The following is a 19,767-nucleotide window of genomic DNA, read 5'->3' as shown; positions in this document are numbered from 1 at the left end:
TTGAATGCATTAGGATAACTATTTTGTCTTGGGCAATTTGCAGTTGTAGGTAGGAGTTACAACCAGCTACCAACCCATTCAAGAGTGTAACGCCCTCACATTACCAACGGTGTGAATTCATGTTTGAACACCAAAATGCACCTGGACATGTTTCACGTTTGGGCAGGTCGAGACATGATCCCGAACGATTTCCTCCTGATAAAACAGGTTTTTGTGAAAGGTTTATTTCTATCATTCACTTCATTACTCGATACACAATATACATGCCCCTTTATAGGCTTGAGGATACATTCTTATGGTAAGTCTATTCCTCTAAACCCAATCTTCTATACAAGGTAAGAATCAAATTAAATCAATCACTAATTCCCCTACTTATTGTGATCGCAGGAAATTGACAATTGATTCCTCGAGATCTTTTCTTCCAACACTCCCCCTCAAGTTAAGTAATGGGATCACCAATGCTTAACTTGTCCAATACACTTCGAAACGAGTGCGAACTCACAGCTTTTGTTAAGATATCCGCCAGTTGATCCTCTGACTTGACATAGGGTAATTCCACCACCTTTGCATTGATTGTGTCTTTTATGAAGTGTTGATCCACCTCCACGTGCTTGGTTCGGTCATGTTGAACCGGATTCTCTGAGATACTAATAGCAGCCTTGTTATCACACAGCAATCGGCATGGTTGGGTAGACTTGAGATCTAGTTCGGTCATGAGTTTCCTAAGCCACAGTACTTCAGTTAATCCACTCTTAATGCCTCGAAATTCAACCTCAGCACTCGATAAGGCTACCACCTTTTGCTTCTTACTCCTCCATGTCACCAAGTTACCTCCCACAAAGGTGAAGTATCCCGCGGTTGATTTCCTATCGTTGGGATTTCCTGCTCAATCTGCATCTGTGTAACCATGTATCTCTAGATGTCCGTGATTCTTGAACAGTACTCCATGTCCTGGTGTGCCCTTCAAGTATCGTACTATCCTCAATACTGCCTCCCAGTGTTCTTCATGTGGTGCATGCATAAATTGACTCACAACTCCGACGGCATAGGCCAAGTCTGGCCTGGTGTGGGACAAATAGATGAGTTTCCCAACCAGTCGTTGATACTTTCCTCGATCAGCGAGTTTGGCTCCCTCCCGAATCTGTAGTCCATGATTTTGAATCATTGGAGTGTCAGCTGGTTTACAATCTATCATCCCGGTTTCAGCTAGGATATCTAGCACATATTTTCTCTGGTTGATAAAGATCCCCTGTTTTGATCTGAACACCTCTATTCCTAAGAAGTATTTTAAGCTGCCAAGATCCTTCATCTCAAACTCCTTGGATAGGTTCTTCTTCAGCTGGCCTATCTCTTCCTCATCATCACCCGTGATAATCATATCATCAACATAAATAATAAGGCATGTAATCTTACCTTCCCGCTTCTTTAGGAACAAGGTGTGATCTGAGTTGCTTTGATGGTAATCGTACTTCTTCATCACGTCAGTAAACCTTCCGAACCATGCCCTAGGAGACTGTTTGAGGCCGTATAACGTCTTCTTGAGCTTGCAGACGTCTCCATCCTGGAAGTCTCCGGAAAAACCTGGTGGGGGAACCATATAGGCAGGTTTGGACAGTTCTCCATGTAAGAACGCATTAGTCACGTCAAACTGGTGTAGAGGCCATTCACGAGTAGCTGCTATCGAGAATAACACCCTTACGGTGTTGATCTTGGCAACTGGTGAGAAAGTTTCTGCATAGTCGACACCGTAAGTCTGGGTATACCTTTTTGCCACCAGTCTTGCCTTATACCGGTCAATAGATCCATCTGGTCTTCTTTTGATCGTAAACACCCACCTGCACCCTACAGTAGACGCTCCTTTTGGAAGTTCACTGACTTCCCAAGTCTTGTTCTTTAGTAGTGCATTCATTTCCACCATCATCGCGTCTCTCCAATGTTTTACCTGCATTGCCTCCTCGGCTGTATAGGGAATCTCCTCTTCCTCGTAGAGAGCGGCTTCAAACGCTCTAGCCATCTTGGTCAGATTTCCTTTCACAAAGTTTGCCACTGCATACTGGCTTCTCTTTCCAATCTTTTCTGGTGAGTACCGTTTTGGTGGTATTCCACGAATACTTCGTGGTGGGAGTATGTATCGGCCTGTGCTTTCATCCAGGGCTGAATCCCCTATTTCTGCATCAGTAGGATCAGCGGTAGGAATATTTTCTTGAGGTGAGTCGGGAATTACCTCATTTGCCTCGGATATCGGTTGAAGAGAGACACTTGGAGGCGGTTGAGAGGACTCTGGTGTGGTTGAGATCTGCTCGGCGACAGTGCTAAACTCCTCTGGTGTGTCCTCATTAGAAAGATTTGACTCGGGCACACACCAGCTTAGGTTGTCTATCGTGTTGTGTGACTCACTCTCCCCCTGAATACTAAGATGGGTGTGGTAATAAAACTCTGTTTCCAAAAAATTACAATTCATTGTGGTAACTACCCGTTTTGTAGTTGGGTCAAAGCATCTATATCCCTTTTGGTTAATCCCGTACCCCACAAAAACGCATTTAGTAGCACAAGGTGATAGCTTGGTTCTTTCATGTTTCGGGACATGGACATAAACGGTACATCCAAATACTTTGGGTTGGAGGTTAAGGTGTTTGGGTATCTTGGCTAGTTTGGAGAGGGTATCGAGAGGGGTTTTTTTGTTAAGAATTTTGGTGGGAAGTCGGTTTATTAGGTAAATAGAGGTAGCTACAGCTTCGGGCCAGAAGTGGTTAGGAACTTTAGATTCAAGCATCAAGGCTCGGGTGATTTCGAGAATGGTTCGGTTTTTTCGTTCTGCTACCCCATTTTGTTCTGGGGTGTAAGGGCATGAGGTCTGATGGATTAGGACTTTCTGGGTAAAGAAGTCTGTCATTTTTTGGTTCACAAATTCCCTCCCATTGTCGGATCGAAGGGTTTTGATTGTGGTCTGAAATTGGGTTTGGATAAGGTTAAAGAAGAGAATGAATTTGTCAATTACTTCGGATTTGTGTTTCAGAAAGTATATCCACGTCATCCTAGTGCAATCATCTACAAATATCACAAAATATCTAAAACTGTTCCCCCCAATAATCGGTGCAGGCCCCCAAACATCAACATGGACAAGGGAAAAAACATAATTCATACGAGTATTTGTAGGTTTAAATGATTGTCTGTGGCTCTTGGCCAAAACACAAGTTTCACATGAAAAGTCTTTTGGAATTGAGAGTTTAGGAAAAAGCAATCTAAAATAACCAGGGGAGGGGTGTCCCAGCCGTTGGTGCCAAAGCCAAATTTCTCGTTTTGTGGACCCGTGAGCCAGCATCGCACTGCCTTGTTGAGCTATCTCGTCCACATAGTACAGTCCTTGGCTCTCAGTGCCACGCCCAAGTATCTTCCTCGTCCGAATATCCTGCAAAATACAGAAGTCGGAGTGCATTAGCAAAGTGCAATTCAATTCCTTCATTACATGGCTTATAGACATCAATCTCTGGGATAGAGTAGGAACATAAAGGCAATTTGACAATCTCAAGGTTGGGGATATTTCAATAGTGCCCGCCCCAGCCACAGTAATTAATTCCCCACTCGCAGTCTGTATATAGGTCTTAGTAATATTACTAAAACTAACAAAATCATCTTTATTGGGAGTCATGGTGTTGGTGGCTCCACAATCAAATATCCAACCCTTTCTGTCACCCTCATTCTCCATTTTTACAGTAAATGCAGCGGAAATATGGTCCAAAGGCTCAAATTGATTTTTAAGTGTAATAGGACTAAACTGCTCAATTTTCAGACAATCTGGGGGTTTTTCACAATAATTCATAATCTGGGGATCATACTGTAATTTATCACAAGTGTAAAGGCCATCATGCAATTTTCGGGGGCCATGCAGGAATTTCGGAGGAACTGGGGGTTTATTTTGCAAATAAGAAAAGGAATTGGGTATGTTAGGAAAATTAGGGTTAGGGCATGCATTCCCCAACCCTTTACCTCCTGAACTCGCGCCGCCTCCCCCATTCCGATTCCACGTTTTTCCAGCGAAATTGCCGGCGCCAATCACCCCGTTCCCGCCTCCGCTGGGGACCTCCGTCTCTTCCTTCTGTTTTCCTCGACCGATTATCGTGTCCCGATTTCCGGTCGTTGTTCTGGTCGCTTCGTTCCCGACTGATATACCGGCTGCCATTTTCGCTTTCGCTACTTGTCGTTCCTCCCACCATTCGGGATATCCGTGCAATTGGAAGCACGTTTCTCGAGTATGTTTCTGCATCCCACAGTGGGAGCACCAAAGTCTCGAATTATCCGTCGGTTTGTTCCCCGGGCGGTGAGCGGTGGTGGTATGGCGCGGTGTTCCGCTCCGGTAGCCTTGTCGCTGCCCTTGCGCCGCTAGTCCATGTCCGATTCCCTGTGGGTCTCCTCCGCCTTGAGTATTGGTTTTTGGGGATTCTGGTGGCCCCAATCGCCGTCGGGCAGCCTCCCTTTTAACCCACCCGTAGGCAGTTTCCAGTGGGGGAGGGGATACCTCCTTGAGGATGTCTCGCCGGACTCCCTCGTGTTCCTCATTAAGTCCCGCTAGAAATCAGAGCAAGCGCCTGGTATTGGAGTAGACTCGGAACTGATTGACTCCCTTCTCGCAATAATCGTTCGGTTGTTTCTGACACCGGTCGATATTGGTCCTCATCCCGTGGATCTTGCGGTAGTAAGTCTCCAGATCCATAGTACCTTGTTTAATTGTGTTTGCTTGATCTTCCAGGTCGTATACGAGGTAGAGATCGGCCTCGCTCTCGTATGTGGTGGCTAGGCTATCCCATATAGCCTTGGCCGATTGATGGTGGGCGAAGTGTGCAATAATATCGTTTTCGATATTATCTACTATCCACGAGAAGACGATCAGATCCGTCTCCTCCCAATCGTCGTACTCTTTGCTTCCCGGAATTGGTGGAGCCGGTTTGCCGGTTATGTGGGAGTAGCCTCCTCTGCTCCCGATTGCAACCTTCATTAGCCTCGACCAAAGTGGGTAATTCCCTCCATTGAGTTTGAACGCAACAGTTACGTTCTTACTCGCTCGTATTTTGCTACTTGCTAATTCTAGTTCTGTCGGTTTAATTGGTTTCTCTTCGTCTGACATATTGGGTATTGATTCGAATAGGTTTGCTCACTGGTTTTTGTGTTGATTGGCTGAGATATTGGTATTGATTTGAATTTGGTTGCTCACTGGTTTTTTTTGTTGATTGGCCGAGATTGGTATCAATGGGCAGTGATGAATGAACAATCTGAGCCCTAATCTAAATCCTGCTCTGAAGCCATGATAAAACAGGTTTTTGTGAAAGGTTTATTTCTATCATTCACTTCATTACTCGATACACAATATACATGCCCCTTTATAGGCTTGAGGATACATTCTTATGGTAAGTCTATTCCTCTAAACCCAATCTTCTATACAAGGTAAGAATCAAATTAAATCAATCACTAATTCCTCTACTTATTGTGATCGCAGGAAATCGACAATTGATTCCTCTAGATCTTTTCTTCCAACACCTCCTACGCACAACAAGCCTGACCTAATCCAACTACATAATCATCTTTAGGTTGGGCAAGTTGCAGCTCGAGTCAATAGTCCAAGACTACGAACAAACAAGACCACAAATAGCCCAAAAACAAATTGTTAATATCTAAGTCCAAACCAAACCAAACCAAACCCACTTTGTAGGCTTAGACGTAGGCCCGCGGCCCATAAACTCAATATTTAAGTGACAAACTAAATTAAATTGTAGATCGATCGATCTATATCATCATTTAATAAACAATATAGCACAATCATGCAAGCATAAAATTAAGAGGTTTCTAATAGGCATAGTCAAAACCACCTTAATATGATAACAACGAAGGTAATTGGGCGAAATGTGGCTTAACATGCAATTTCGCTTCTTAAAATTAAAATTACTTGTTTTCGACTAAAGTGTTTACATTGATACTTGCACCAATATAGGAAATTAAAAAAATATTTTTGATATAAAAAATACAAGAATAAAATGTGTTGATCGGAGTAAAAAAAATGGCAAAAGCACGGTAAGATTTATGCCAACTAGTTGGCCGCAATTCAATCTTGATAATTAGATCTATGCCAACTAGTTAGCCACAATACAATCTTGATAATTCTACCTTACCCTACTCTCACAATAATCATAGTAGTAGTCAAAAGAGTTACTATTGCTGAAATAAGGTAATGTCATAACATAACTACGACTCTACGAATTAATGGTCTTTCGCCATAAGCTATAATTAGGCCATCCGCAACGGCCATAAGCTATAATTAGGCCATCCGTAACAATGTCTCTTATCCGTCTCTTAACCGTCTCATCTCTTAACTATTCATGGGTCCCACTGTACTTTTCACTCCATCTCTTAACTAAGAGACAGCACCTGCAACCCTTCATCTCTTATTCGTCTCTTAATCATCTCATCCCTTAACTATTCATTCAATTTCATTTTTTATTTTTATTTCCAACAAATTCAATTAATAAAAACGCATTCATTAAATAAAATAAAATTACAACTTAAAATCCTAAAAAAAATACATAATTAAATTCGTGGCAAAATAAATAAAAAAAGACATAATTTAAAATACAAATTTATAGAAAATTAAGAAAACTACTCCGCCGGCGAATCATCCCCCGAAGGCGGTGGCGGTGCACTGAATGGAGGCGGAATACCAAGTTGTCCCGCCAGATACACAATGCCGGCATGATGGGCTTGATATTGGGCGGGCGTCATCCGGGAGGTATCCACCATCATGGCGGTGAAGTACATGGACATTAGGGAGGAGGGCGGCCCTTGGGAACCCGCCTGGCTTGATTCGTCTCGGCCCCTCCTCCCTCTAGCTGCCTTCGCCGCCTTGGTCCCTTGCGGCCGACGGCGCACACAGTAGGACCCCCTGCATCGTTTGCCGTGCCCTCAACCTCCTGCGAGGCAACCTCTTGTCTGGCGCTGCCCGAATCGCTCCCACTAGACGAGTATTGGCCACCCGCCGTGTGCTTCGTGCGTTTCGAGGTCGAGCCCGTGCTTGACTGGACACCGCCGACCCACCTTTCGTCGTCTTTGACGGCCTCCCAAACATCGACATGTTTAAATTCTTTACCGTTGTCGTCGAAATAGACTCTCAAAGCCGATTTCAGAATGCCAGTTCCACTGGCTCCGCTTTGGTAATGAGCCGCTTCATTCTTGTAGATGCCGCATAATTTTTTGACCTCTTTGTTGACTAGATCAAAATGACTTCGGAGCATCTTCAATGTGCAGCGGGACCCCTTCGGCTTAATCTCGTTGTAGACCTCGGTGACCTTTTCCCAAAAGCATTTCCGAGATTGTTGATTCCCGACGATGAGATCGTACGAGACGTTGATCCAGGCGTTGTACAGAGCCATCGTGTCCTTGCAGCTGTACGGATGACGGCCTACATCCTCCTCCTCCTCGACCGCCTCCTCCTCTTCCTCCACGGCGTCGAATGCCCTGGAGCTTCCACCGCCTCCTCTTCCTTTCGGATTGGGTTCATCCGGATAATCCTCCCTAATTTGGGATAATCCCTGCGAATACCTCGGGGCGGAGGAACGAGCTTATGCATCCACATCAAAATGGGGTGGTTGGTACCCCGACGGCGTCGACGAACCGGAACCGGAACCACCCAAGACATTGTACATGCCCCCCAGTCGCCAAACGCGTTAATGTCAAACCCACCGGAGCCGCCATAGTTTTCATCGCCGAACATTTTGTGATGAAAATTGGAGAGGAAATGAGATGATTTGGGAAGAATAGACGTGTGTTTGTGTGTATAATGAGGATGAAATATGAGTATTTATAGAGTAAAAATAACGGTCGAAAACGGTAACATTACCGTTTGAATTTTTAATTTTTAATTTTTAATTTTTTTATTAAATTCGATTTGTTTTAAAAAAATGATTTATTGCGTCAGCGTGACGAAGCTCACTCGTGGGCCGGCTAGTGGGCGTCACGCCTAGCGCCAGCGCGCTCCAGCCGTCTCGGTGGGACGGGCGTCTCGGCGAGACGGGGACGAGATGGGACGCTGCAACGCGTCTCGCTGCCGTCTCGTCTCGGAGGGACGAGATACGAGACACCCGCGTGACGCGTTGCAGGTGCTCTTAGCCCTTCGATTATAATGAAATAAACTTACTTTAGTCAATTGTTGTCAAGTCTAATAGTAATAAGTAAATATTGGACTTAATTTTTTTTATTGGAGTCGTCTACATTCTTAAAAATTGGATTAATAAGTGACAATTAACCATACCATATTAGAAAAGGAAATTGGTTTATAAAATTATAAACTTTGCATAAAATTTGGTATTTTCCGTGAACTTTGAAATTGATATATAATATCACAAACTTTGCATTTTGTTTGGTATTTCTCACGGCATGTCTATTACCATATTTGACTAATTTACGAGGCTTTTTACTATACATGACACAATTAAATCAATGTGGTTTTCAACGTAACTTTTTACCTTATATGGAATAAACTTAAAAAGTTATTTAAAATATCAATAACTGTATCAATTGATACTAAATTTTAATTTATAAAAAATATCGAATTTTAAACAAAGTTTATGATTTTAAAAATTTTAAAAAAAACATTGGCTTAGAATTTGGATAAATAGGTTGAACTGAGACTCGGGCCACCTATTTGCGCGTTTTCTATTCTCGTCTTCTTTCCTTACTCTCGAGGTTATTGCTTCTGTTTCTCTATTGCCCATTTCGTCGAACACAACAGCTGCGCCACAACTCGACTAGAGCAATCGGAACTCAGCCATGTCGCTGCGACCGGGCAGCAGGGCGGAGGTGCGGAAGAAGGGCTACAAGATTGGCGTCGACGCCGACGAGGCGCGGCGGAGGAGGGAGGACAATTTGGTCGAGATCAGGAAGAGTAAGAGGGAGGATAACCTCCTCAAGAAGCGCCGCGAGGGCCTTCCCAATGGCAGTTTCCCCCAGCAGACGCCGCTCTTTTCTCCTGATCCATCGCAATCCCCTGCGGCCGTCGAGAAAAAAGTTTGTATCCGTTTTTTCCTCCTTTTCCTTTTGCAAATTACTGGCTATAGACTATAGATTGCTGTAATACGTAGTGATCTGTCTTTCTTTTGATTACTGATTTGAAATTGAGGGTGCGTGTGTGGCTTGGGTTTTATTTTTGTTTAGACTTCGGTGAGAAAATGATGATCTTATGGTTTTTTAGGATCTCTGAGTGGAATAGTTGGCAGATTGGATTCGCTTGGTATTTTATTGAGGTCTGTCGAGATAATGTAGGAGAAGGAAAGCTCTTATCTAGCGATTTTGATTTTGGACTTTAAATAACTACCTAGGAATTGAGGATTGGTTTTGAAAGATGATGTAATTATATTATCTTCTCGATGTGCTTTGGCTTAGCCCAATTTTCCCAGTTAAAATGGTGAAATCAACCAATGGATGGTTAGTTTTCACTTAACAGTGATGATTGCTTTCCTGTTCATGCCTTTTAATGCAAAATAACTTTTCCCGGTGGTTATAGGTCCAAGTATTTGAGATGTCTTAAGAAGTGGCATGGATATCTCAAGCTCTTATGCTAAAAATTATTGTTGGATATGTCAAAACTTTTATTTGAAGCTGGCTATATATTGGGGGAAGCTACAGTTATAGAGTTACTTGATTCAAATGATGAAGTTACTACTTACTAGCACTTGATGCACTCTGTTTTACGATGATGCTTACAGTGAATTCCCCTAACAGTTAGAAAGTATTCCTTCAATGGTGCAAGGAGTGTGGTCAAATGACACAAATGCTCAACTGGAGGCAACTACCCAGTTCAGAAAGCTTTTGTCAATTGGTACTATCTATATAAGCCTATATTTCCTTTGTTATCTGGATTATATTATTTACACTATATATTTTTGTGACCTCAATTTGCAGAGCGAAGCCCGCCTATTGATGAGGTGATTAAAGCTGGGGTTATCCCAAGATTTGTTGAGTTCCTTGCAAGGCAAGATCTGCCTCAGCTGCAAGTAAGTCCTCCATTTGGAATTTTGGATAATTCTTTCATAATATAAGCAAATAATAATCAATAACTTCTTATTTTTTTGATAAGTTTGAAGCTGCATGGGCTTTGACAAATGTTGCTTCTGGGACATCTGAACACACACGGGTTGTTATTGATCACGGTGCTGTACCTAAGTTTGTAGAACTCCTCAGTTCTGCCAGTGATGATGTTCGTGAGCAGGTATTTGGAGAGTTTTCTCATATTTATGTTACTTCTTAGCCCAGGTTGTTAATAAATATAAATGTTTATGGTCATCTTTTGTTATTGGTATCCAAGTGAGTGCTAGTGCATCGTCCTTTAACTGCTTTTTCTGTGCAGGCAGTTTGGGCTCTTGGTAATGTTGCAGGTGATTCTCCAACTTGTAGGGATCTTGTTCTTGGGCATGGTGCTCTTATGCCACTGCTAGCTCAGTTAAATGACAACTCGAAGCTCTCTATGCTTAGAAATGCTACATGGACACTTTCAAATTTTTGTCGTGGGAAGCCACCTACTCCATTTGAGCAGGTTGTTAGAATATGATGTCTAGTTTCTTGGTAATATTTATTGGGATGTTGCAAAAACTCTACTGGTCATTGCTCTTCCATAGATCTGCTCTTATTATCAATAGCCTTCAAAATTAGCATTGTCTTTCTCTGCACATTTCAAGGTAAGGCCTGCATTGCCCGTTCTACGGCAACTTATTCATCTTACTGATGAGGAGGTTTTGACCGATGCTTGTTGGGCTCTTTCTTATCTGTCTGATGGAACAAATGACAAAATCCAAGCTGTGATTGAGGCTGGTGTCTGTCAAAGGCTTGTAGAGCTCCTACTGTATGTTCTTTTTCTTGCTCTGTTTCATTTGTCTTTTTCTTTTTCCTTATGTATAGATATATATTATTGAAATATTTCTTTCAATTCATGGAATTTTATATATTGCCTCACTGCAGAAGTACTAAAATGCGTAGCTATCTATTATGTTGCTAACATCAATTTGTTTCTCATGAAGCCATCCATCGCCCACTGTTCTAGTACCTGCTCTTCGGACTGTGGGGAACATTGTCACTGGTGATGATGCTCAGACACAGGTATGTGGTTACTCCATACATTTCCTCTCTGCAAACTATTTTCTTCAGAACTTGATGTCTTTTATCTCTCCTTTTAATTATTGGAGATGAATGTGCATCCAGTATTCGTAAGTTCTTATCTAGTTACAATGAAAATTGGGTCCCCATTGGTTCCGATTATTGGATATACTTTCATTATGATTATGGATGATATAGTGACTACCAAATATTCTTGTAAAAGTTTAAAGTTATGTTTATGTTGCTTTGGTCTTCTTAGTTATAAATCATATGTATACATTATTAATGCATGTGTATAATTTCTTTATTCAATGCAGTGAGATGTAGTAGGCCAAACAGTCCTTCTTGTATGCATGAAGGACTTTATTAATTTGCTGTAATGGTGTGTATTAAGATCTCAATTGATATGTATGAAAGACAATATCTGTAGAATCTTATATGCATGTCATTTTTTGGTAGTGTACTTGGGGATCGAATTTAGCAAGCATCTTCACATAGATTTTATTTAGTTTTAATTGTCGTATTCATACACATGACTTGCTGACTTGCTGTATAGTACTAGTGAGACAAATATAAGATTGTTCGAGTTTACCCTTTTCAGATGGAACATTAGACACAAAACACTTGCAATACTCATTATAGAGGTTTTTCGGCTTCAATTTCATGTTCTCGGAATGTTTACTCAGTAAATTTATTTGGCAGTTTGTGATAGACAATCAAGTGCTCCCTTGCCTCCAACTGCTGCTTACTCAGAACCATAAGAAAAGCATAAAAAAGGAAGCTTGTTGGACAATCTCTAATATTACTGCTGGTAATAAAGCTCAAATTCAGGTACCTTCAACAGAAACCCTTTCTTTGTTCCTGCTAGGGAATCCATTTTATAAAATGCATTTCAGTTGTCCAATCCATGAATGGACTCGAGATCATACTGCATCTACTTAACCAAATACAAATGAATGGACACTAATTTACATTTTCAATTTTTTTGGGCTTTCCGGTGGTTGTTAATTTTTTATATCGTTAGAAGTGTGTCTTTGTTAGATAGCTATTCTTCCTGCAAATGTGTGGACTGAAAACCAAATCTAATGTTTTCTCTAACACATATGTTTGATAGTTGATAATTGAGACGATAATGTAAGACATTCTATATGGCAATACTGGAGGAATAGTCCAAACAAGTAAAACATATTTTTTTTGTTAGGACAATTAACATTTCCGATAGTTTATACTTTCCAGCCAATATTTACTATTGTAGGTAGAGGCAGTGTTGTGAATTAGTATGAGTTAGTTTTGATAAACCTAGAGGGCAGTATGGCTGTAAAGTTTCATCTTAAAGGAAAGGAAAAGGCTAGATGTTTATAATCTCAATATGACTTCAACTGAAGGTAATTATATGCATGAGGATGCAAGTTACCGATTTTTATTTGAAATTTCTTCAGAAGTGGGAGAGAAGTATGTAGAGAAGCAAATTTATTTGTAGTCTACCTATTTTTATCTGGTGCTTTGTGACTGGTTTCCTATCTACACCTCTATTTCTCTGGAACAGGCTGTCATTGAGTCAGGCATCATTCTGCCGTTGGTGCAACTTCTCCAACATGCAGAGTTTGATATAAAGAAAGAGGCTGCATGGGCTATCTCGAATGCAACCTCTGGTGGATCACCAGAGCAGATTAGGTATGTCAGAGTTATATGGTTTATATATGTGGAGGCATAATACTTATATTTTGCTGATCTTAATGCTTTTCTAGAGATAAGTTTGGAAGCACCCAATAATGGAATTTAAAAGGAATAGGTTGGTGGTCGTCTGTAGTAATTTGGAAGGACATGCTAAGTAATCCATCTACCCTAAAATGCAACTCCCTTCCTCTTTTCATATATACCCCTCCTTCTCAAGAAATTAGTCCTCAATTCCTATCTGGGATGCCCAAATTGTAATTCACTCTCTTAATTTGAATTGTCTTTAAAGTTTCTGATATTAAAAATAATCTTATTTAATGTATGTGAATATAATATGTGAGCTCTAAATCAGGGTAAAATAGAACAATTGCATATAATTACATTTTTGAGAAACCATCGCAAGCAATAAGAAAATGCAGTTATTGTTCTTTGTAGATAATATCACTATGTATGCATAAATGTAAAGGTTTTTCTCTAAGAATTTGGGTTTGCTCTTGCACTGGAAATTAGGGGTTCCTTGAAAATGTCAGAGAGATCAAGTCTAATATTGGTTAGAGAATAAATTTATAGCATGCCATCTGCCTGCAGCCTAGTCATTTTTGGAGTATAAGGGAATTTTCAGAAAACAGTTCATCTTAATATACTCCCTCCGTCCCATAAAAATATGTGCACTTTCCATTTTCGTCCGTCCCACAAAAATATGTGCATTCCATTTTTGGAAAGTTATATCATTTAAATAATGTAGGTCCTACTATCCACTAACTCTACTTTAACTATCATTCTCTTCCTCTCTCTTACTTTACCATACCATTTTCATCCCTCTCTCTTACTTTACCAATTTTGTCTTAATTCCCGTGCCACACCCAATGCCCATATTTTTATGGGACGGAGGGAGTATGTGCCAAGAGTCATTTTTGGAGTATAAGGGAATTTTCAGAAAATAGTTCATCTTAATATATGTGCCAAGAGTCATTTTGGTAATAAGGTGAGGCACCACCTTTCTGTATTTAGGGTTGTCAAATCGGATATCGGGTATTGCCCATTCCGACCTGATACCCGGCAGGTATTAGGTATATGATCGGGTGTAATGGGGGTGTGTGTATTGCATATTCAGTATACCCAAATACCCGATTTAAAGGACGATTATGTTAGGGTTTCAATTCTAATTAACTTTTATGTGGCTCAGCCTCTCCCTCCAACACCACAGATTAAGGGGGTGTAAGTTTTCATTGCCTTTTTCTGTAACATTAATTTGTGAATTATATGAGTGAATATATTGACAAAATAGTAGTAATAACAATAATTGTAGAACTCACAATGTGAATTAGGGTGATAGAATAATAACAATACTCCAAATTATTTAGTGCTGGAAATACACACGTGTTATACATAGTATGTAGCATTAACATCTTGTAAACTGCGCAAGCATATTTTTAGTTGTACATATTTTGTTATGTTTTCATGTATGATTGAGGCCGGAATGTTTCTGTCCTCATTTGGTATTTGTATTTAGAAAGGGCTGCATATGCGTGGCGTTTAGAAGACTCATTGTGTTTGCGGCATCCATTCTGGGACCTGTTTGGTTGGGTTACCTGAATCGGTTATCGGGTACCCAAAATAATATTCGGGCAGGGGTACCCAAATAATATTGGGTTGGGTATTGGATAGGGGGCCAAGCCATTTTTTGGGTGCGGGTACCAATTTGACCCTCCTCTGTTTCTATTAACAAATCCAAATCCACAATCCACAATCTGTTCATTATTAAAATCATTTTGAAATCTATCACTTTGGGCATTCAGTATGGTGCAACTCAAATTAATTTTAGTTATTTCTGTTGTCACCTCTTGCAGTGATGTTAGTATAGACATTGTTGGCCATATGCAACAATGAATATTATTTCAAGGTTTATCATACATTGGCACCATCTTGTGCTTTCTTTTCAGGAATTGTTTGTAGTTCACAATCTTTAATATTGATCTAGTAACAATCTCTTACTGGTTTATCCACATTTCCTGCATTCCTGGACCCACCTAACTCCTGCTTTTGCTAGCAGGAATCAGCAGAGACTTATGTCCTCTATATATTTTCTTTTGTTTTGATGATTGTGGACCTTCACATGCTGACTGACTATATGTAATGTCAAATTGCAGATTCTTGGTGACTCAAGGTTGTATTAAGCCGCTGTGTGATCTCTTGATTTGTCCAGATGCAAGGATTGTTACTGTATGCCTGGAGGGACTTGAGAACATTTTGAAGGTAGGCGAGGCTGATAAAGAAAACGGCCAAAATGGCGGAATCAATCTATATGCACAAATGATTGATGATAGTGAAGGACTGGACAAAATAGAGAATCTCCAGAGCCATGACAACAATGAAATATACGAAAAGGCTGTGAAGATATTAGAGAAGTACTGGGTTGAGGAAGATGAAGATCAACATCTGGCCGATGGCGCGGATGCAAATCAAGGAGATGGAGGCTTCAGTTTCGCCAATGGCAAGCCAAATGTTCCTCCAGGAGGCTTCAACTTTGGTTGAAAAGGTTTTGTGAAGTGCCCTCTAGTTTAAAGTTTGAGTTTTAAACTTCGTCGTTGCGTCTGTTTCAGTTTCTTGATTTCGTCTGTCATAGTTTTTGGCCTGGCAAATCGTGTTTTGGAGTGTTTGAAGTGTTAAAAGAATTTAGTCTTTCACGTACGGTTGTTGCATTACAAAGAATATACTTCATGCCTTTGGGGTTTTGTACATTTAGGTGTGTAGACTTGAGTCATTTCAAGTCTCAAGAGAATTTGTCTTTCTTTTTCCGAAGTCTTTAATTATATATGTATATATCGATAGCCAAGCTTCGTTCTTTTGTATTTTTTTGCCCACACCAGGAAATAACAAGATTGACAGGTGTGCAAAACAATGAAAGATTTCATGAACAACATAGCATGAACGAATGAATATAAGGAGGTAGCTATAATCTTTTTATACTTTAAATGCATGCGATTACGTAATTTTAGCAATAATTTGTTTATAATAAATAAATTTGTATATAAAAATGAAAACAAAAGAGCGTGTTTAGAACTAAGACTGGCCTGGAACGGTCAAAATCGGCAGCCTCGGAACCCAAAACCAAACTGGAACCATGAAAACCCTCAAGGCTAGGTTCATGATATCTTCGAACTGAAATTAGTCATCTGAAACCATGTAATTAAACCTTTCCTTCTTCATTTTAACTCCACTATATTTTCACCAATATATGATTTTTTTTCAGTACGGTAAAAATGAGAAATAGTAAAAGATAAAACTCAATTTTTTTTTAATAATTAAGTTCAATAGAAACTGAGGCATAATAGAGTGCGAAGTGGTGAGTGAAACATGTGCATTGAGATAAGGCGAAATTGAACTGATTATAAATAGGATTAGTAGTTATTTAAAATGTGAAAATTTGAGTTGGTTAAATTGAAATAAAAATATCAAATCATAAAATTTCAGATTTTTTTCAATTAACTCGTATATATACAAAATGTGACAGTTCAAAAAAAAAAGAAAAAATGCTGTACGAGAGAATTAGATTACACCAGCCACCAACTAAAATGAAAAGACAAGAGTATTGATTGCAGATAATATTGAGCGTGGACAATAAGAATACAAAGCAGTATAATATTGCATTATTTTGTTTACTTTCTTTGCCTCTCCCTAGCTAATCTTGCCCTTGTTCCAACCCCAAAGCCATCAATCAGATATTTTTACTGCCCACCAATTTGAGCATTATTTTATGATTAATCACCGAATAAGAAAGTTGCGATTAATATATATATACGATAAAACGTAAGAGGGAAAGTTAAAGATTAATATATATATATATATATAGGGAGATGATCAAAATAAGTATGTGTTTAAATCCAGAAATGCAGACCAAATCTTGGCCCTAGGATTAGATGATCTAATGGTCAATAATTAACCAAAAACACGGAAGGTCATAATTAAGCAATTTTAGGTCATATTATAATATTTGGGTTTAATGTCATGCTAAGATCGTTTTAGGTCATGCTTTGTTAGCATGACCTAAAAATTACCTAATTATGACCTAAAAGTGACCTAATTATGATATTGTTCTGCGTTTCTGTATTTAAATCTAGTTTTGCATATATCAAAACCCTATATATATATATATATATATATATATATATATAGGTATTTGATCAAAACAAAAATGGTCTTAAACCAAGAATTGCAGACGGGTTTTTGTCCATTGGATTAGACAATCTAATCTTTAGATTACATTAATTAACGGCTAGATTTATTAGGAAGATATTATTATTTTAATTACTTATAATCTAAAAAGGTTAATTAAGTAAATTGCATATTGTCGTTAGTTATAGTATTTCCTATGATTGTGCTCCTTCATCTCTCCACTAACTTCTCTCCACTAACTGCTCTTTAGCGTAGGTTATCAGCCCATAATTTCTTCTCCTTTAATCTTTCGTCGAATTTTCATACCCTATTCCATTTACTGTAGTTCTGCTAAGTCTTATCATTTGAAGATATGCAAAAATTCTCTGTCGATGTAGTTATTGTGGTGTAGTATACTATGCTATGACCCTAATATTCATTTATTATGACACAAATTAAGCATATGATGCTATGACCCAAATATTCATTTATTATGACCCAATGTATGAATTCTCATATACTATTAGTTTTTTTGCCTAATTATGCTTATTATGACTCGTACATGCATATATTATGACATGAACTGCTAATTTACATAATCAATTTTTTCTCACAAGTTAGCTTGGTTATTGTACAAAATTCCCACAACAAATTAATGATTTTATTTTTATCTTTTTTTGCTCAAAATGACTCTAACATGTACGAAGTATGACATAGAGTCATCTTATACTTTGTTTTTACTTTTCAGAAGAGATCAAACAACCATTATATTTTTACCTTGGTCATAGAGTCAGAAAAATAATTCATATTAAAGTCTAATTTGCAGAAACAATAAAATCCAAAGCCATTTTAAAGTATCACCCATTGATGAAATAAAATATTTGAAAACCCATATGTTAAATACACACATAATTATATCAATAAAACATACTTTAAATCCAAAATTTATGACATGGCCACTACAGAAACTCTGTAGCTTGCTATCATCTTTTCAACGTCGATCATCATTTTCTTGTTGTCCGTTGCATAATGTTTGGATGTCGATGTTTTATTGGAAAGGGAGCTGTGATTATTTTCGGCCAACTTCAACACAATACTTTTTAGCTCTTAAATACTTAAGCGCACCCTTATATCTAGTCGATAGTCCACAATTCCAATGGCCTTCTCTCACCCATGTTGACTTCCATCTGAGAAAATAAACATTGCAGTCACTTATGACATAAAAGTGATACAAACATGACCTAATTCATATATTTCACTTATGACATAGAAGTGATACAAACATGGCCTAATTCATATATTGCTACTACATAACCCATAAAACTATTCCAATGCTAATCAATGACCATACATTTATTTTAGGTGATTCCAAATTGAATGCAACCTATAGAAACAATAACAGTTTGTAAACATGACACAAAACTGTTACATATATGACCTAATACACTCATATTCTGATATGACATATATAATTGTTTAGTATGACCCAAAAGCATATCTATTTTTTTAATAATTGTTTTTGCATGATTCAATTGTATTACCTCTCGGAGTCTTTGGGATCTTTTGTAGCTTTGTCTTCGCGGATGTTCTCTCATACACTACGTGAACAACAGATTTAAATTACAAATCGGCCTGATTTTGTCAACTTTAAGTCATGGGTTACAACATCGTACTAACCTTTTCCGTCACGAGGTGCGGATCCAGAGGCTCTAGTGTTGACCATGGTTGTAGTAGCTTTTTTGTTATCCTTCTTCGTCAAGTTTTGAATTCTGCCAAGGTTTTGTGGTAGAGGAATCAGTTTTTATGGAAAACTCGATTTTTGGTGCAGACGAGGTTGAGATAGTGGAGGAGACGACTAATGTTTACAGATTTGTATGGTTTGGGCGATTGGGTAGAGATTTTGGTGATGGGGTTGAGATTTGGGTGTTTTGTCGTGTAGATTCTAGGGTTTGTTGGGATGGGGTTGAGATTTTGGTGAGAGAGATGCATTGAATGGCGAGGGAACCGAAGAATCAACTTAGAAAACGTGTGGAGTAATGATCCCAATTAATCTGGTCTTAATTAACGGAAGGGCGGTTGTTTATATTTTCTATACCTAAATTGCCCTTTCATGACATAGATCAATCCTATTATGACCCACAGAAATTGTTGACAAATCCACATCGTGGCCATTCATTTCCATATCTTACGGTCCATAATTGGTCTGTATTTCTATACTTAAGGGCTTCTTTTGATAGATTAAGACCCTATATATATATATATATATATAGGATTGTATTCAATGTCGAACTAATTTTAAAGACCGAACTAGAGAACAAATCTCATCCACCCTTTATTCTAATCTAACGGTTAATTCATTATCAATTTTATCTCATTTGTTTATTCAATTAATATTACAAAAGGGTTGTAATGGAAATTCATAATTCATACGGTTATTGTTTTTCCATAATTCATGCTAAGTTAATTAAGGAAATTGGATCAACATTATTGTGATTCACGATTATTTGGAACTGAATTTTGCATTCCACACCATCGCTCACACCTTCAATTACATCTCCATCACCAATTCACGTCCTGCAAGTAGATGAACATGTTTCCATTCTGCGGCTGCAATTAACGCACACCATGTCTTTAATTCAGCGCCTGCAATTATATCTCCATCGACTGCAATTCAATATATGCAATTCAGCACCTGCAATTACATTCACCATCTGCAATTTAATCTCCATTGATTTCAAGCCTGCTATTACATCTCTGACTGACCTCGAGTCGGTTGCCGCCCATAACTCAGCTCCCAACACCGCG

General features: G+C 39.0%; 1 protein-coding gene and 1 long non-coding RNA gene across 3 annotated transcripts; one reads left to right on the top strand and one right to left on the bottom strand.

Annotated features, from left to right (window-relative positions):
* The first annotated feature begins 8,694 nt into the window (after positions 1–8,694).
* LOC121798935 (importin subunit alpha-4-like) lies at positions 8,695–15,659 on the top strand. Of its 2 annotated transcripts, none has more exons than XM_042198206.1 (10): positions 8,695–9,048; positions 9,763–9,859; positions 9,943–10,034; positions 10,118–10,249; positions 10,388–10,573; positions 10,716–10,879; positions 11,055–11,133; positions 11,833–11,961; positions 12,677–12,804; positions 14,958–15,659. In XM_042198206.1, the coding sequence occupies exons 1-10, from the start codon at positions 8,812–8,814 to the stop codon at positions 15,340–15,342; spliced, it is 1,629 nt and encodes a 542-aa protein (XP_042054140.1). In that variant the 5' UTR covers positions 8,695–8,811; the 3' UTR covers positions 15,343–15,659. The 2 variants fall into 2 exon arrangements, with proteins under 2 accessions (XP_042054140.1, XP_042054141.1); XM_042198207.1 differs by having other exon boundaries at positions 8,911–9,048; positions 9,747–9,859.
* A 2,186-nt stretch (positions 15,660–17,845) lies between these two features.
* Positions 17,846–18,954, bottom strand: LOC121798962. Its single transcript, XR_006050125.1, has 3 exons — positions 18,640–18,954; positions 18,504–18,560; positions 17,846–18,149 (listed from the first exon to the last, which is right to left on the bottom strand). It is a non-coding gene; the product is annotated as an uncharacterized LOC121798962 (long non-coding RNA).
* Positions 18,955–19,767: the final 813 nt, after the last annotated feature.

This window comes from Salvia splendens, chromosome 4, assembly GCF_004379255.2.
Source record: "Salvia splendens isolate huo1 chromosome 4, SspV2, whole genome shotgun sequence".
NCBI classification, from domain to species: Eukaryota; Viridiplantae; Streptophyta; class Magnoliopsida; order Lamiales; family Lamiaceae; genus Salvia; species Salvia splendens.
Note: the sequence above shows the minus strand (reverse complement) of the source record. Positions and strands in the feature narration are given on the sequence as shown.